This window comes from Cetorhinus maximus, chromosome 11, assembly GCF_964194155.1.
Source record: "Cetorhinus maximus chromosome 11, sCetMax3.hap1.1, whole genome shotgun sequence".
NCBI classification, from domain to species: Eukaryota; Metazoa; Chordata; class Chondrichthyes; order Lamniformes; family Cetorhinidae; genus Cetorhinus; species Cetorhinus maximus.
The window spans coordinates 56934557-56953216 of NC_135889.1; the positions used below are offsets into that span (position 1 = coordinate 56934557).

General features: G+C 45.2%; 1 protein-coding gene across 1 annotated transcript in view; it reads left to right on the forward strand.

Annotated features, from left to right (window-relative positions):
• pde11a (phosphodiesterase 11a) overlaps window positions 1–18660 on the forward strand; it is a 400690-nt gene that overhangs the window by 244549 nt on the left and 137481 nt on the right. The window contains exon 9 of the mRNA XM_078552024.1: window positions 7992–8084. Within this exon, the coding sequence (XP_078408150.1) occupies window positions 7992–8084 (93 nt within the window). The remainder of the gene's footprint in view (window positions 1–7991; window positions 8085–18660) is intronic.

Below are 18660 nucleotides of genomic sequence, written 5' to 3' on the forward strand. Positions count from 1 at the left end.
GCTACAACTGTCAATAATTAAAATCGTACAGAGATATTTCCACAGCAAATTTAAGTTCTCAGGAGTTATCCAGTTGTGGCAGGCCACTCAACCCATCTCAGGCCACTCAACCCATCTCAGGCCACTCAACCCATCTCAGGCCACTCAACCCATCTCAGTTCATCCAGATATTTTTAAATTACATTCCCCCTGTAGCATTTAACCCAACACTTGAATGAATCTAAAATTTTCACCTCCTCCATTTTATATAGTAGGTCATTCTAAATGTTGATCATTTTTCTTGTGAACATGTTTTTCCTTGCACCTTTCCTAAATCCCCTTGTTCAAATGCTTTGATATAATGATCTGGATTTACTTATCTGTTCTGCCTATTTCTATAAAATTCCCTCCTTTCAAAACAAAAGAGCACTGATTATATTCAGATAGTCACTCCTTAAGGTTATCATCTCTTCACTAATTGGCCCTTGCTGTTACAAAGGATTTCTTGCTGTTGTGTTTAATGTCTGATGCTACACTCATTCCAGACACTGTAATGACTTTCTAAACACCCCTTTTAATGTGTTCCATGTGGAGTGTAAAATGGCAACTGCCCAAAACCTTTATTCACATAAAATTACATTGGAGGTCACATGACTATGTCCAGCCACAGTGCACTAAGGTATTTATCCAAACGTCCCCTTTTCATAAAAAGAAAAAAAATTACATGTTCTATCATTTGCAAGTTACTCAACATACATGGTCTATAAAGAAAATTATCGTGCATGAACAGAAAGCTGGTTGTTCTTTCTAGTCTGTTCCAATTTCGTCTGTCCCACACACATTGTATTCACAATGTCATTGCCTCTTTGGAGAATGTCTTTGCCATGGTGAGTGTTCTGCTGTGGTACTTGTTGCTGTTAATCCGTTGCATTTGTTGGGGAACAATTGACCTCTGGGACTCATGGTCGTTCAATTCCTTGTTCAGTTGGCAAAATCAGATCTGCCTTCTCAGTCTGTCTGCTGTGAAGGAGTGGCTTCTCTGGCTGCGTGTAGATGTCTATGGTTGTGATGATACCTAACTTTTACCATGTACGATCAGCATCTCTACACAGCTCTCAAGTTTCAAAGACTTTTATTGGGTGTGTTGAATGTTTGCACTCTGGCTGGCTTTTCAATGCTCATTCCTGACAACGAATTGGCAGCTTTATCAAAGTGGAATTTGGCTTTCTGTCATTTCACTTTGATTTTGCCGCTCCCGTTACAACTTCTGGCTTCAGTAGTTTTTAGTTGTTGGAAGAATAGTCAGGGTATGGTGTGACATTAATCACTGGACTGGACTACTTTCCATGTCTTCCGTAGTTGTGTTTCTCCACTCTAAGATTGTTTTGTATACATATGTGTTGGATCTACTCGATTTTTTGATGATCCCTTTGACAATTTTCACCTCTACCTCAGTCTTCCCATTTGGCTGAAGTAAGTATAGAGATGGGGCCATAACCTCCGAGCACCCCAGTGTCAGATTTGAGGGGTAACCCAAAGATGTGCTGGGGAATCCCTCTCGGAGGTTCCTAGGTAAGGCTTTGCAAGAGAATTTCCCAGCAGTGCACACTTCCTGTGGACAATTGCCCTGCGCTGGGATCCATCCGAAAATGCGGTTTAAATCGCTCCACAGGGTTACACCGATAGTTACTCAGAAGAGGTTAGAAGAATTAAAACCTCTTCTAACTTCTGGGCAACTATTGTAAAGTCCCAGACCGACCCCACGGGACTCGCTCCACACCCCCAACTCCCCCCACCCCTGTCCCTCCACCCTACTGACACCCCCTGACCCCCCCCCCCCCCAAAATCCCCACCTCTGAAACCCCACTTCCCCCGAACCCCCAACCCACAACCTCTGACCCCCCAGCCCCTGGACCTTCGACCACCCCCACTCCCCCCAGACCTCTGACCCCACCTGTCCACCCCCCCACCCCAACCCCTGGACCTCCAACTGACCCCATACCCCAAATCCTATCCACTTACTGTAGATACTTACCTTCTCCCTGGCCTGTCAATTTCACCGGTCCTTTAAACTTACCTGCTTTACAACAGCAAGTGCTGTAAAAAAGGGGCGTGGCCTCCTTGAATCCGCCGGAGCTGCGTTTTGCTGGGGCCTGCGAGGCATCTTTTGATGCAGGTCCCAAGCAGCTCCGGCGAACAGAAGGGTCAGCATAATTTTCAAGACCAGGTAAGTGTGCATTTATTTCTTCTAATTCCTGTGGGCCAGCACTTTCTAACGCTAGTTGGAAGATACAGTCCCCATGATGTGTAGTATTGAATTTCCCAATCATTCACAAAGTGCCCGAATTCTTCACTCATGAACTAATTGCCATTGTTGCTCATCACAATGTTGGGAATGTCATGACAACTGAAGTGTGCTTTCATGCATGCTACAATCTCACTTGTGATCGTTGGTGTCAGCTGGTCTAACTCCCAGTAGTGTGAAACAGTTGTCAATTGTGACAAGGTAATTTGTACCAGTGAGAATGAAGAGGTCTACTCCAAGTTTCACCCATGGTCTGTCTGGGATGTCATGAGTTATGGCAATCTCCTTAGCTTACTTAACGTGATGTTCAATTCCAGTACCTGGCTGATATAGTCCTTAATCCCATTGCTCAAGAGCACTTCTCTTCTGAATGTGGAAGGTTACCAAGCTTTTAATTTGTTTCAGCTGAGATGAGGTGGTTTCACTTCGTGTCCACTATCTGGAACTGCAGATCTTTTTCCTGTTATGTTGGACTCTCAGCTCAGTTTGCCTTCCTGGGGTGAGCATCATTCCATTATATAGCCTCAACTTTACCTTCGAAGGCTTAATTTTCAGATTACCATCGTGAGCATCTTCACACAGGCCTGCAAAGCTCATGATCTTGCACATAGCACCAGTGCCTATCTGAGAAGGTTCACTTGAAAGGTTGAACAGGTTGTGTCTATACCCATTGGAGTTTAGAATAATGAGAGGGTGATCTTGTTGAAACATGTAGGACTGTGAGGGGACTTGAGAGGGTGGATGCCGGGAGGATGTTTCCTCTTGTGTGGAAAACAAGAACTCGGGGACACAGATTAAGAATAAGAGGTCTCCCTTTTAAGACAGATGAGAATTTTTTTCTCTGAGTGTCATTAGAATGTGCAATTCTCTTTCCCAGAAGGTAATGGAGGCTAGGTCTTTAAATTTATTCAAGGCTGAGTTAGTCAGATTTTTGTTACGCAGGGGAATCAAGGATTATGGGGGTCAGACAGGAAAGTGGAGCTGAGACCACAACAAGATCAGCCATGATCTTATTGAATGGTGGAGCAGGCTTGAAGGACCAAATGGCCTACTCCAGCTCCTGAGTCCTATGTTCCTATGACACTTCACAGTAACTTGAGGCTTTCCTTCGGCAGTGATCGTTTCAATGGTCACAAACCATTTTTTTACCTTGACTTGAGGGTGCCAACCAGTCCTAGGGTGTAGAGTGATTCTTTAGAATGAGTGACCAACATCTCTCCAGAAACCACCTTTATAGGCTTGCTTTTCTTCTTTTCAGCAAAACACTTGCACGCGAAGTGATTCAGCTTCTTAAAATTAGAGCAATGCTTTCCCCATGCTGGACATGCTTCGTTTTCATTTGTATGGTGTCCTCCACAATATTTACATCCTGATTTTTCTGCTGGTCCATCTGTAAATTGTCCTTCCTTTTCTCCATTTTCTTATGCTTGCAAGAATTGGACTGCCCCTCAGCATAGTGCAAGGCCTCGTTAGTTCTCCCATCAATACTCTTCAGTTGATGATTAGCAACCTCAGAGCTTCTGCACATCATTAGTTTTCTTGAGAGTAAGTTTCTCTTCTCTCAGCAGACGTGCTGTCACAGCAAGATCCTAAGACAACCCCATCTCTAATGAGATCATCCTTCAGTTGTCCAAGCTCATAAGATTCAGCTACGTGTCTCAGTGCAGTCACATACTGATTAAAGTTCTCCTTCTCTTCCTGAGCTCTAGTGTTAAACAAAAGCCCGGATATTCACCATGACAAGGAGGCTCTCTGTCGTTGTGAAAATCCCGGAAACGGCTGAAATTTCTCTGACCTACCCCTGAATCCAGCATTTCCCATCTTTGCGGGGGCAGGACTGGAGTCGGGCCGGAGTTTGCACATGCACAATTTGCTGAGGCAGCTGACCATTTCAATCACCAGCTACCTCCACTGAAGTGGGATTTTGGTAGGCCAGGAGTGTGAAACTTGGTGTGTGCAGATTAGAACAGCTAAGAGCTGGTCCGAACTTGGTGGATTTGTTTGGATAGCCACGCCCTTTGGAGAGGTAAGGTACCTCTTCGGCTGGGGTCCTGGGGCACATTTAGGAGAGGTAAGACACCCTTTGGGCTTGTTAAAAGTGAACATGATTATGCACTTTTTATGCACAAACTCAATGAAGCATTCAAGGAACTGTCCAGCTGCCAAGGAACTGTTAAAGATCTGTTCAGCTGTTAAACCTGCCCAGGTAATGTCAAAGCTGTCCAGAAGGTGTCAAGCTATCAAAACTGTCCAGGAAGTGTCATAGCTGTCAAGGAATTGTCCAAGGATACTAGGTGAGTTGGCATTGATGAGATAAGGGCAAAGGGTGGCAGCATGGGTTGGCATGAGTTGGCATTAAGTTGGCATAAGGGATACGGGCGCAATGGGGAGTGGGTAGGGGGCATTAAATTGACATGGGGTATGAGCAAAATGGGGATGGGTAGAGGAGCATGGGTTGGCATAGAAGGTGTGAGGGGCCATGGGGGGGGTGGGTGGGGGTCAAGGGTTGGCATAGTGGATGTGAGGGGCCATGGGGGGTGGGGGCATGTGTTGGCATAGGGGATGTGAGGGACCATATGGGTGGCTGGAGGAATGGGTTGGCATAGATAGGGCATAGGCAGTGTGTGGGGTCTGAGGAGGGTGAGAGGTGAGGACTGGAGAGATGTTTTTCGGTTTTTTAAAATGTATTTACACATGGTGCGGGAGCACTGAGGCAGGCCTTGCGCCCAGCCCACCGTCACATACAGCACCCTTTGCACTCATTCCAGGGTCACCTGCCCCCACTCCTATTTCAGCCCACTGCCCCCAGCCAAAAATCCAACCTGCAGGCAGCCAGTTTGAAAGGTCAGGTTTGCTAAGCAGGGAAATCTTCTGGCTTTGTGGACCCGACCAGGGAACAAAAATCTGGGTCATGGTGTTCATAATTGACATCAGTAGAGGATTCAAAGTGGATCTTTAAGGCCACCAAAATTTTCTAAGTCTGGCTTTTCTACTCCTCAGTGAGGTCCAGGGTGAAATACAGCTTGTAGCACTCTTTCCCAGCACTGATAACAGAATTACTATTCTTATTTTTTCAGGCTTCTTGTTCAGCTCTGTGGCAATCTCATAATTCTGCCATTAAGATTGAAAGAATTTGTAATTCACTCTCAAAGCCCCTTCATCTCTATAGGGGCAGGTACAGGAATATTCAAAATGACTCACACAGCAGTCAATGTCCAGTACAAAGCTGGAGACTGAAGTTTTAATGATTCTCTGCCGTTTTACACAGCTGCTGACTCTCTTACAGCTATCAAAATCTACTCCGTTTCGACTGCACACTTCTGACACCATGGCCTGAATTTTTCAGGCAGCGGGCGGGCCTGGCGGGAGTGGGCCACCCGCGATCGGCCCCGCGCACCATTTTATGTGGGCGGGCCAATTAAGGTTCGCCCAGCGTAAGACACGAGCCGTAGCACTCAGCGCTACCTGTGCGGGCGGGGGGGGGAGGAGAGAGAATCAGGGCCAGTGCTCTTTCGCGCATGTGCATGAAAGAACGCTGCAATCTCCGTGAGACACAGAGCTGCCTCAGGGTGAATCGCCATTGTAAACAGTGAATAAAAGGTTTAAAAATTTATTTAAACATGTCCCCTCATGTCACAGTTTTTACATTTATGAAAACATTTTTATTTAATTAATAAAAGCTTTAGGAAACCTCATCCCGCTCGTGGATGAGGTTTCCTAAAAAACGCGAAGGCTGCTTGGCCTTTTCGCCTGTCGCCGACCTTAAGGTTGGACGGGCAGCATTGATAATTGTCTTAATCAGTTCCTTTAATGGCCTTAATAGGCCGCTTACATATCGGCGGACACGCAGCCGACTCTGGCGCGCGCCAGCCGAACAAAATATTGCGAGACTGCGTGATGACGTCAGGATGCACGCCTAACATCATCACACATCATTTAATGCATCGGCATGTCGGGCCCGCCCCGTCACGCTGACTGTAAAATCCTGCCCCATGTTCCATGTAATGGCTACTGCCCAAAACCTTTATTTACATAAAAATGACATCAGAGTCACATGAGTATGACAAGCCATGGTGTACAAAGGTATTTATCCAAACAACATGCTTTTGAAGTTTCCAGTGAACTTTTCAGTCTAAATCCTCTTCGCTCTACATACTTTGCAAAGCTCATTTTTCATTCTCATTTCATTCTGATTTGCAAGACATTTTACTGCGTTATACTAAAATCATTGCCCACTGAAGCTAAATTTGGGTACATCATTTGCTTTTATGAAGAATAGCGCTATCCAGACCTCTAACTTCTGAGAAACACAAAGAGCTTGCTGTGTCAGCCTAAATGTTAATTTACATTTAGGGGTCAATTTCACAAAGCCTTATCAGTGATTTCACTGGGCAGAAAATTGCTGGCAGCATACCTGTTGTTGGTGTGAAGCCTCACAAACTTTATCTTTAGTGCATACAGGAAATCAGTTGGCAAGTAACAGGTTTTAACAGGAGCAACCTGATTTCTGAAATGCACTAATGAAGGATTTCTAGGGGGAAATGGTGGAGAAAAAAAGAGAACAGCTGACACTCCATTTTAAATGTCTTCATTAAACTAGTATTTAATGAAGCCGCACCAGACCAAACAAAAGTTATTAAATATGCACACTGCTATAATTAAATGTTTATCTGTACCAATGTAAAAATATTGATAAAGTTACTAAGCTATTTATTTTAATAGGTGCTATCATATTTGAAACTCTTGATGTTATATTACTTTTATTATAGTATCTTATTAACATATTTATTACCTTATTTTACAACAGCAGAGTATTTTACATTTAAAAACAAAATTTGTAAAGATTTGAATGCATGAGTAGGTTAATACATAGAGCGTTTCCAGGTTATTTAGTAAAGCTTTCCAATTCTGAACAATCTCCATAAAAGTTTGGAATGACAAGATCATTTTCATTTTGTAGAATCAAATGGGACAGAAACGTCTTCAATGTTTTACAATTAATTTTTATTCAGGATTATATGTCCAACATGTAAAACATGATCACATTTCCATACGTAATTTCATTTAAGTCTATGTGGATTTAGTTGCAGATTGCTGAAAAATCACAAGAATTATTACAGTCATTGAGTAGCATTGTATAAAGATACAATTCATTTATAAGAATGAAGTTGGTGTCATCAATTCTGTTTAGCTGTTGCAGAATTGCAAAAGTGTTCATCATTAAACAAAACAGCTAAACAGATATTTAAAGCTGTAGGTTACTACAGATCTTTCTAGAATCTGATTTTCTTTTCACCAAATCATTTTTTTTAAAGACTAAGAAAATAGCTTCTAAACCATCAAAATCTGCTTTATAATTTCCAAGATTAGAATGGTCTGTAAAAGCCAGGTAGCTGATAAGCAAGTAAAATGTGCTTAAAACACATTGGTCAATATATGGAGAAATACTAGAAAATGGTCCAGGTTGATCAGCTCTAGGTTTATCTCCAACCACGAAATATACCACAATTTTACACCAGAATGGTTCCTTTTTTTTTGCAGAAAAAATCAACTAAAACATGAAAGTGAAAAAGTCAAAAAATACTTGTGGCCAACATTAACTTTAAAATTTAAAGTCATTATTAATGTAGTGTCTTGAACTATGAAGAAATATTATACAGGTAGGACTTACATTTTTAAATTATTATTCTGTTGAAACTTGTTTCAGGCATTTGTTATTTTCTGTGGCCTTGGTATCAACAACACCATAATGTATGATCAAGTGAAGAAGTCCTGGGCAAAGCAGTCCGTAGCTCTTGATGTAAGTAACTACTTAGCTTCATACAGAGTTCTAAAACAGGAGTCTTACTTCCATTTATAACATAGTCACAATCGTGGTAAACTACAATCACATCTGGAAACCCTTGTGATTCATGAAGGTAGTGGAGTTGTGTGAAAGAGCCTGCAGGGTGGCAGTAGTACAGTCAGTGAAACGCTATAGTCTTGGGAGAACACTGCAATATGTGCCAACTCCAGGAGCCTATCACAATGCTGCCAGATATCCAATGGGAAAATGATTACAAATAAGGCATAGCCAACTGCTTGATGCAAGAATGGACTGCAGACTGAGTGATGTTACTGATACTCGTGTGGCAGTGGGAAGGAGCCAGAGGCAAAGAACCTTGGGCTACAGTGACCTTGACTGCAACAGGCAATAATGTGTTGTGACAGATGGTTGCAGGTCTTGTTACAGGGAGCAACACAACTTTGACAGTGTCCCTAGAGAAGTGAAGTGTCTTTATGCACTACTCCTCAGAGAACTGTAAATATGCTGCTCTGGGCCATACTCGATTGGGAGGGTAAAGATTCTTCCCAATAAAGCTATTTCTATTTGGTCTGCCTCAAGCTGCAGCTATGTTTGTTCTATCCTCCTATTGTTGCTACTTTTCTTTCTCCTCCTCCTCTTGCCAGAGTGGCATTCTCAGAAGGACCCCAATGAAGAAATAAGTGAAATAGTAGAGGCCCATTAAGAGTTCAGAATTCTCCACAGCAACTACAACTGCTTTGAAATTGTCTGAGTAACAGGAAAATCACTGTCAATGTCAGCAAAATGTCCCAAAATTTATCTGCAGTTTTACTTGAGAGCAAGTGAGTAACTCTTTAAATACCACTGCAAATGCCTGTCTTCTGATGTGGGCTACTGATGTGTGGGCAGGAGTGGGCAGAGATGAAAATAATGTTGAGAGTCATAAGTACATCACTTAACTCCAGTTAATATATCATTGAGGCTGTGCCTGTCTTTCACAGGAGTTCTAGTCACCTAGATTGAGATTCTTCTGAAAATCAGCACATGCCAAAATGCAGCAGGGAAGCCAGCATTTCTATTCATGTGCAATTTTGATCCTGCTACTCTTACTGCAAGAATATTTTTAAGGCAGATCTGGATAGATTATTGATAAGCAAGTGGTGGGGGGGGTGGGGGAAAGGTTATCGGGGGTAGGTGGGAATGTGGAGTTGAGGTTACAATCAGATCAGCCATGATCTTATTGAATGGTGGAACAGGCTCGAGGGCCAAGTGGCCTACTCCTGCTCCTAATTCGAATGTTCATATGTTAATCCCTATGAAGAACTTGGGTCCCTAATTTAAATATGCTAAGAGGTGATCCATTCGGATTTTAACCTAACATTCTGGCCTTATCAGCCAGTGCACAGATTTCCTGTGCAGTTGGCAACTCCCCAGGGTCAACGAGGCAAAGAGCATGGCAGGATATATTACTCTGTGAACTTGACAGGCTGGAAAGCCTTTAAAGACTGAAACTGCACAGCCGTTTCCCTGCCTAAGTGAAAGGCGTGTGGTGACAGGTTTTATTCTGACAGTGTATTTTCACTGCTTTACAGGTGATATCCTACATTTCTTTTCATTTAAAAATTTTTTTTCATGGGGCAGAAGTTTACGTTCCGTGGGCGGGTGTGTGCCCAACCTGAACGGGCATAAAATTGCCCGAGATGGCAAGCATCCCAACGTCATCGTGTACTCCCATGATATTTCACTTTGCAGGCGCACACAGCAGTTAGAAGAGCGCCAACCAACAATTAATTAGGCAATTAAGCCCATTAACGGTGCAATTGTAAGTGAATTTCCGTGGCCTGTCCAGCCTTACAGTTGGCGGACGGGCCAATCAGCCAGGCAACCTTTACATTTTTGATGAAACCTCATCCAAGGGTGGGATGAAACCTCCATTAGGAAATAAAATAAAAATAAAGATCTGAGGACAGCATTTTATGAGGTATGCTTTCAGGTGCTTGATTGTGCTGCCTGGACATTTTTTGCAGCATTTTTGTGCTTTCTTTTATTATGTGGAGGTCTGCAGCTTCCTCAGGCAGCTGTCTGCCTTCAGGGAGCTCACAGGGCGTGCTCACCTGCACCTGCGGTGATGTCGCCACCCGCCCTCTTTATGCCCCCACCCAGCAGCACTGAGGGTTCTTAGCATACGTTTTATGCTGGCTGGCCGTTAATTGGCCAGCCAATGTGAAATCGCGGTCGGGAGCCGATCGTGCTTAGAGGCCTGTTTCCCGACCCTTCCCGGGCCTACTGATAGCACGCGATTGACAATCGCAAAATTCAGGCCATGGGATGTGGACACCACTGGCAAGGCCAGCATTTGTTGCCCATCCCTCATTCCCTTTGAGCTGAGTGGTTTGCGAGGCCATTTCAGGGGGCATTTAAGAATCAAAGGAGTCATAGGAGTCATAGAATCATAGGAGTCACATGTAGGCCAGACCAGGTAAGGATGGCAGATTTCCTTCCCCCAAGGACATTAGTGAACCAGATGGGTTTTTACAACAATCTATGATAGTTGTCATTGTCATCACTACTGAGACTAGTTTTCAATTTCAAAGATATTAATTGGATTTAAATTCCAAATTGAATTTGAACCCGTGTCCAGAGCATTAGTGTGGGCCTCCGGATTACTAGTCCAGTGACATTACCACTACGTCACCAATCATCCCCCTTGTTATTTGTTCATGGGATGTGAGCATTGCTGGCTATGGCAGCATTGTTGCCCATCTCTAATTTCCCTTTAGACAGTGGTGGTGAGCAACCTTCTTGAACTGCTGCAGTCCTATTTTGTAGGTACACCCACAGTGCTCATAGGAAGGGAGTTCCAGGTTTTTGACCAAGCAATAGGGAAAGAATGGTAATATAGTTGCAAGTCAGGGTAATGTGTTACCTGGAGGGGTACTTCCAAGTGGTAATGTTCCCATGCGTTTGCTGCCCTTATCCTCTTAGGTGGTAGAGATTGTGAGTTTGGAAGGTGCTATTGAACAGTTGCTGCAGTGCATCTTATAGATGGTACACACAGCTGCCACTGTGCGCAATTTAGTTTCAGCGTTGGCATCAAAGACCATGGGGCCAGATTTTAACTAACTCAAAACTCATCCACTCGCACAGCGTTAAAATTGGGTCCCATGTGTGTAATTTCTTGGTTTGAGTGGTTCTCCTGCTTTTCATGGATTCCCAAAATTTTCTGATCTATTTTGATGTTCTTAATCTGGAAATAGAAGTGAACTGATTTATTTTAAATAGCCAGAAAGGCCACCACAAATAAACATGTATTTTGTGACTTGGCAAAGTTCTTCTGCAATATATTCCCTTAACAAATTCCTAAAGTAGTTTCCTCAAAAAAAGTGATTGCTGATTTGGAGCTTTCGAAATGTTGCACAGTTGCTCTTGTACATTTCTAATGGCAATTGTAGTATAGAACAGAAATGTATAGGCTAGAAGATGGTTGTGATTGTTGGAGGTCAGTCATTTCAGTTCCAGGGCATCACTGCAGGAGTTCCTCAGGGTAGTGTCCTAAGCCCAACCATCTTCAGCTGCTTCATCAATGACCTTCCTTCCATCATAAGGTCAGAAGTGGGCTTGTTTGCTGATGATTGCACAATGTTCAGCACTATTCACGACTTCACAAATATTGAACAGTCCATGTCCAAATGCAGCAAGACCTGATCAATATCCAGGCTTGGGCTGGCAAGTGGCAAGTAGCATGCGCGCACTACAGGAACTCACCAAAACTCCTCAACAGCACCTTCCAAACCCACAATCACTACCATCTAAAAACACCACCACCTGGAAGTTCCCCTCCAAACCACTTACCATCCTGACTTGGAAATATATCGCCGTTCCTTCACTGTTGCTGGGTCAAAATCCTGGAACTCCCTCCCTAACAGCATTGTGGGTCTACCTACACCACAGGGACTGCAGCGGTTCAAGAAGGCAGCTCACCACCATCTTCTCAAGGGCAATTAGGGATGGGCAATAAATGCTGGCCTCACATTTTTTTTCTATATTCATTCATGGGATGTGGGCATCACTTACTTTTAAGAGTCAACCACATTGCTGTGGGTCTGGAGTTACATGTAGGCCGGACCAGGTAAGGACAGCAGGTTTCCTTCCCTAAAGGACATTAGCGAACTAGATGGGTTTTTACGACAATTGGCAATGGTTTTGTGGTCATCATCAGACTTTTAATTCCAGATTTTCATTGAATTCAAATTTCTCCATCTGCCATGGTGGGATTCGTACCTGGTTCCCCAGAGCATTACTCTGGGTCTCTGGAATACTACTCTAGTGATAATTCCACTACATTAGTGCCTCTCCCATGAATAAATATATGTATAAAAAAGAAACTCCATTACCTGGCAGGATTTTTACGCCCTGATATGGGTGAGTGTGCCGCTGACCATTGTGCAGGTTTGACCTTACCGTTCCTGCTGTTGGCGATTTTGCTCAGGAATGGTAGAAGCAGGACCTGGCAATTCACCTGATTTGGATAAATGGCCAATTGATCTTGTTAACAAACTTGTCAGCTCATTAAGGGCCAGTTTAGAATTTTGGTGGAGGTGCACCTGTTACAGGCTGGATCAGGGACAATCCAGGCACAAGGAGGCAGCTACACAATGAGGAACCAGTCATGGTCGTGCCATGAGTTTAGCTGGATCCGTAAAAGGAAGCACTGGTGCCAACAGGTGAGCAGAGGTTGCAAAGCAGGAAGTCTCAGGCTGTGGAGAGGGTCATGACCCTCCAGGGATCATGGGCCATATCAGAGGTGGGGTGGGGGGGTGGGAGATGGGTGGTGGGTGAATGGGGTCCAGCGATCATTGTGAGTGCAGTTGAGTGTGAGCAAGGCAACAGCTGGACATGGGATTAGATTTTCAGATATTGGGTCGAGTAGCGATGAGGATCAACATCCTCAGCAGCAGAGGCCAAGCCCTGAGCATGAGGAGGCCAGAGGAGAGAAACGAGGAGCAGGAAGACAGCGGAGGTCATAGCCTCAGCATCAAGTTACCGCTGAAGAAATTGTTATCTGAACATGTCAGAGAATCAGTGCCACAGGAGACTGTGCCTGTCTAGGCAGATGGTACCAGATTTGTGCCCTGGTTAGGGAAGGCACTGCTCACCATGCCTTGCCAGTAGCTGTGGAGGTCACTGTGGCCTTGAACTTCCGCACCTCTGGCTCCTTCCAAGGATCAGCAGCGAACCTTGGTGGCATCGCTCAAGTGGAAGTATATTGTTTCATCTTGCAGATTACTGCTGCCCTCCAGAGCAAACAAAACCAGTAAAAACTGGAAAATAAGGATACTGGTCTGAACTGGTCTTGCATACCTTAAAATGGAACACCAGTAAAAACTGGGAAATAAGAGTACCGATCCAAACTGTTTTTCCTATTGAGAAAAGCTGAGCACAACATATAATTTCAAATGGATGGGGCCTCACAGGCACAAAGTGCAGTGGGATTCGCCTCCATTGCTGAATTCCCCCAGGTGCAGGGTATTATCAATTGACCATGTGGCCATTGAGACACCTAGTGACCAACCAGTGAGATTCAGCAACAGGGAGAGCTTCTACTCCCTCAATGATCAGCTGATCTGTGACCACAATAAGAACATGTGATTCTATGCACATACTATCCTGGCAGCTGCCATGACTCCTTTATTCTCCAGTAGACCAGGGTGCTATAGCTTTCCTTTCCAACCCCAAACTCTGTGGATGGATTCTAAGGTACAAGAAGTATCCCTTGAAGAGATGACTACTCACCCCTTTACATGACCCCGAGACAGAACCACAGAGGCAATACAACTAAAACCATCTAATCACAAAGACCACCATTGACCAGGTCATCAGGCTACTGAAGATGTGGCTCCAGTGCCTGGAGCAGTTGGGTGATGCCCTGCAGTACATCCCTGCAAGGGCCTTGAGTGTTGTGGTTGGTCTGCAGTGCTCTCCATAATATGGCCCTCCAGAGAGGTGTGCACCTTGATAAGGGTGATACAGCTCATTGGAGGAAGAGACGTGGGAAGTCAAAGAGGAGGTGGAAGGGGAGAAAGAGGAAGATACAGAGCAAAGTGATGCTCTGGCTGTGCACAGAGGTGGCTGTGGCTGGAACCAATGTAGGACTCAAAGGTCTCAACAGGATAGCATCAATATCAAGAAACATTTTATCCAGGCAAGTTTCACCTGAGCGCTTCTTACCCTGTATGCTCTGGAATTCACACATTTGTGAGAACACTTCCATTGAAGACACAGCCTTGAATAGACCCATTCTTACTACCAAGGAATAATGCAGACCTGTCCAGATGTCTCATTGTCTTGATTCAAAGACCCCCAGCTTTGCTTCACCACTTCATCCCACTTTTCAAATTTTGCTGTTAAAGAGTGAAAGCTCATTAGTCTCAAGTCATGTGTTAGCATTTACAGTGTGGTCAAAGAGTTACAACGTGCATATTTACAAGTGAAACATACCGCAGTGACCCACATAGTGCTCTGCCCAACATGGCGGCCTCTGTTTTTGGCCACTTTAATGTGGTGCCCCCCCTTGTGGCCTTGGATGAGGTGGAAGCAGCTTGCTCACTTCTGGTTGTGTCTGAGATGCCCGTGGTGGTCATCGTTGTCATGGAGGTGCCAGTGGGGCACCTCCAGAGGTTGCTGAACTGGCATCAATGCGGAGGTAGCTGCAACCACAGGTCCTGCTGCATAGATGATCCCTCAGTCAGAGGGACCAAGTGGGGTGATGATGATGATTATGACACCCTGTGAGGCTCCCTTATCCTCATTGGAGACAGCCTCAGTCCATGGTTAGCACACCAGATTGCTGGAAGAGGACACCAGCTGTGGTACAACTAGCATCCCCTCCATGCATCTTTGCGTCATCAGCACCACTGACTGGTCAAGACTACCGAATGTGGCATGTACACTGTGCAGTGCTAAGCTCCTGCATCCAATCAAAGTGTTGCTGCATTTAGGCTCTCAATGAGGTTGTCATTCCCTCAGTGGAGGAGCTCATGTGTTCAAAGCCCTGAACCATGATGGCGGTAATGAGCTGAATTGACTACCCCATTCTCAGTCCATGACTCTGCATTGCCTTAGGAAACTGCGACATGCGGGAGCACATATGTTGCTGCTGGTCTAAGTTAAGCCTCTTTTCCTGTGACTCCTGAGGTCTTGCATCTGTGGCCAGCTGTGAATGACTGTGTCTGCCCTCCATCCTCCGAGAGGGACTACTCACAGCTGCCTCTGCCTCTGGCACCTCTTGCTCAGCAGTGACGTGCTCTTCACCCAGCGTCACCCTGTCTAACCGCACACAAGAACTGAACGATGTGTGTGTATCTGGGCCGGCAGAGGGTGTGTTGGTGCCGGCACTGCTTTTTCAAATTGTCATAATGGCCCCGGTGACATGACAGGACTCAGGCGCTCTCTTCCACATCTGAACTTGTGGTAGCCACAAGAGGAGATCATCTGAAGTTGCCTGTAACAAACAGCAGAATCTAATGGAGTTGAAACTTTGGTACGCTGTCAGATGGGGAGGAGTGAACTCCACCCTCTTAATCTACAGATTGCAATATCTTTTAACCCTTTCCTCCAGGTATGCCCATCTCTCTGTCCCCTTTTTAATCCTACAGGGCCATCCTGGTGATTTCCTCCACTGCACTCACAAGCAAGGTGGGGTGCTCCTCTTCCTGTGTGTGCCCTCTCACTGGCTTTATGCACCCCTTTCTCCTGCAAGGACAAGGACACGACTAGCTTTACGACACACTCAACATGATTTTCATAATGTTTGATGTGCCTGAAACCATTATCTCAGACAATGGTCCCCAATATACAGGACAACCCTTCCAGAACATGGGGTGTGAAACACATCACGTCTTCCCCACACTACCCTCAGTCCAACAGGTCAGTAGAATGGACCATCAAGATGATTAAAGCAACACTTCTAAAGTGTAAGGTAACCAAGCAAGATCTCTGAATCGCCGTGCTCAATCTTCATGGCTCACCACAGGGAGATGGACTACCCTCACCCGCCAATTTGATGTTTGGGAGACAAGTCCGTACCACTCCTGTCCCATCTACTCCCAATCCAGATGGATGCCCATGATATTCGACTGGAATGGAAGGAGATGATGTCCCAGCAGCACGATCAGAGAGCAAAACCTTTAACACTGTTGAATGTAGGTCAAAACATGCACATACCGGATCACCACACAAAGACGTGGGTACAAGGAAAGCGACAGTGCACACAGCTAAGATCATTCAAGTTTGAGATGACAAACGTACAGATCGTCAGAAGGAGCCATTGGCTCAATCACATCGTGCAAGCTGAACCAAGGATGGATCAGATTGACAATGACTCAGACACAGAGTGTTATTTCAGTACGCCTCACATACCAACATTGTAAGACAAGATGATCCCACAACGAACAGCCAAGAAACACAAGCTGTGAATGTACAACCCCAGGACATCACACAACAACCTGAAAACTACACAAGAAAAAAAATGGTCACGTCATACGCCCACCAGAATGTTATCTTCATGCCTAAAGAACCTATACTGTGATTCACTCTTGTTATGCTTGATAATCAATTTACGTATGTTCTCAAGTTTTTCTTTTTATCAAACGGGAAAAGGGGGATGTTGTGATATTGTATGCATGCCAATGCAGACAATGACATGTACCTTTAAGGAGCTGCATAGTGACATCACTATGACATCATCATGTGTAAGGCTGGAGGATAAAAGGTACAGCCTCCATTTTAGATGTTCATTATTGCCTGTGATCTCTACTGCAGATGTTCGCTACTGTCTGTGACTCTGGGCGGAATTGTCCAATTTGCACAAAGTGCAGCATCAGCTGGCCGCAATGGCAGTTTTCACACCGTATCATCCCAAACCCGCCGTATTACTTATGCATTTCCTGGAAACACACCGTTTGCATGGCGGGCAGGCTCTCATTCACCCGCCACGCCATCACTTCACCGCTTCATCACGGCAGGCACCACATTTAAAGTACAGCCACACTCGGTGCTTCCAGCCCAGGACTGCAGCAAAGAAGACATGGCCCCGAAACGCAAGAAGACTGCAGCCCTCGAGTGCTGTTTGGAAGCTGTGGAGACCCGCTGTGATGTCCTCTACCGCTGCTCTGGCCACAGGAGGGGCGGCTACATTATCACTCCAGCTTGGTAGGTGATGACAGTGGTGGTCATCGCAATGCTGCACAGAAGAGGTTGGTTATCCAATGCAGATAGAGGATGAAGGACTCATCCGTGCAGCCAGGGTATGGCAACCATCTCATCACTCTGAACTCACACACTCAAGCCCATCACACATTCACTGGCATCTCACTCACTGCCAGCTCAAAGGACATCACCACCCATTCTCACATCTCCATCTGGCCTCATCTTCTCTGGAGACTGCCCCCTCAACCCTCACCATCTTAGGCCACCTGCATAAATTAACATGTGCCTCCTCACACACCCTGGGATATTCTCCTTCCCCAGTACAGCTCTCGTCCTGCAACCTCTTCCCTTGCCTGAGGCCATTTCTCCCCCTTCCCCAAGCAAGCCCTTGCCCTGCAGCCATTGAAAAGCCACTCACACATGGCCGATCTGGTAGGTAGAGGCCTACCCGTGAGCCCCCCTAAAAGTGATGTGGTGCTGTCTGTGAAGCCTGGCGCTGATGACTGCGAGTGCTGACTGAAGCAAGGTAGGCAAACTAACCTCGCAGTCCTAAGCAAAGTGCAGCCCGCCATGTGCACATTACTTACGCGCTGTTGTGAGACATGTTTTCCGTGTTTTCCGGCCTATGCGGGCAGATGATCCAGTGGAGGGTGGATGAGTCCTGCGGGCTAACCTTATAATGAAATGCTTATAATAAGGTTCCCGATGTCTGATGGCGGGAAACGCAGCTCGCTATTGGCGGGCTGAGCGGACGATCGCAAACTGGTTTCACACTGTCAGGAAACCGATCATGCCACATTGTCCACTCACATCACTGAACACGCCCGACGCTGGCGGGCAGAGAAAATCCTGGCCTCTGTATCAGTAAGATTTAATGTATACCTTATGAGTCAGGCATATAGTCAAGTAATCAGCCTATGTAACTTTTAGGACCCAGGCTAGATCAAGGCCTGTGCAGAGTTGTACATAGTTGTTAATGGTAATATGCTTCATGGAATTATGTTCAACCAGAACTCTCAGTCTCAATATCTTGCTTAGCATAGATAGCATAGAGACAGATCCCTTGAGGTCTACATCGAGACCCTCAACATATATGACGGTAGTGGTCCATAAGAGACCACGACACCTGCCACCACTAATTGGCCGTCAAACCTGCCCTTCAGCTGATGCAGTTTTGGGACCACAGTTTTGATCCCTATGTGAAGCTCCCAGCGGACAAAACCCTGCTCAACATATCTTAGTAGTTCTTCACTAACATAACCTATGACTTCTGACATAAAGAATTGGTTAGGGTTTTCTTTGTTCTATTGCATCACTGATATTAAATGTCTATAGTTGTTCAGTTCCAACAGCTTCCTCAAGAGACAATGATCTGCATTTTTAC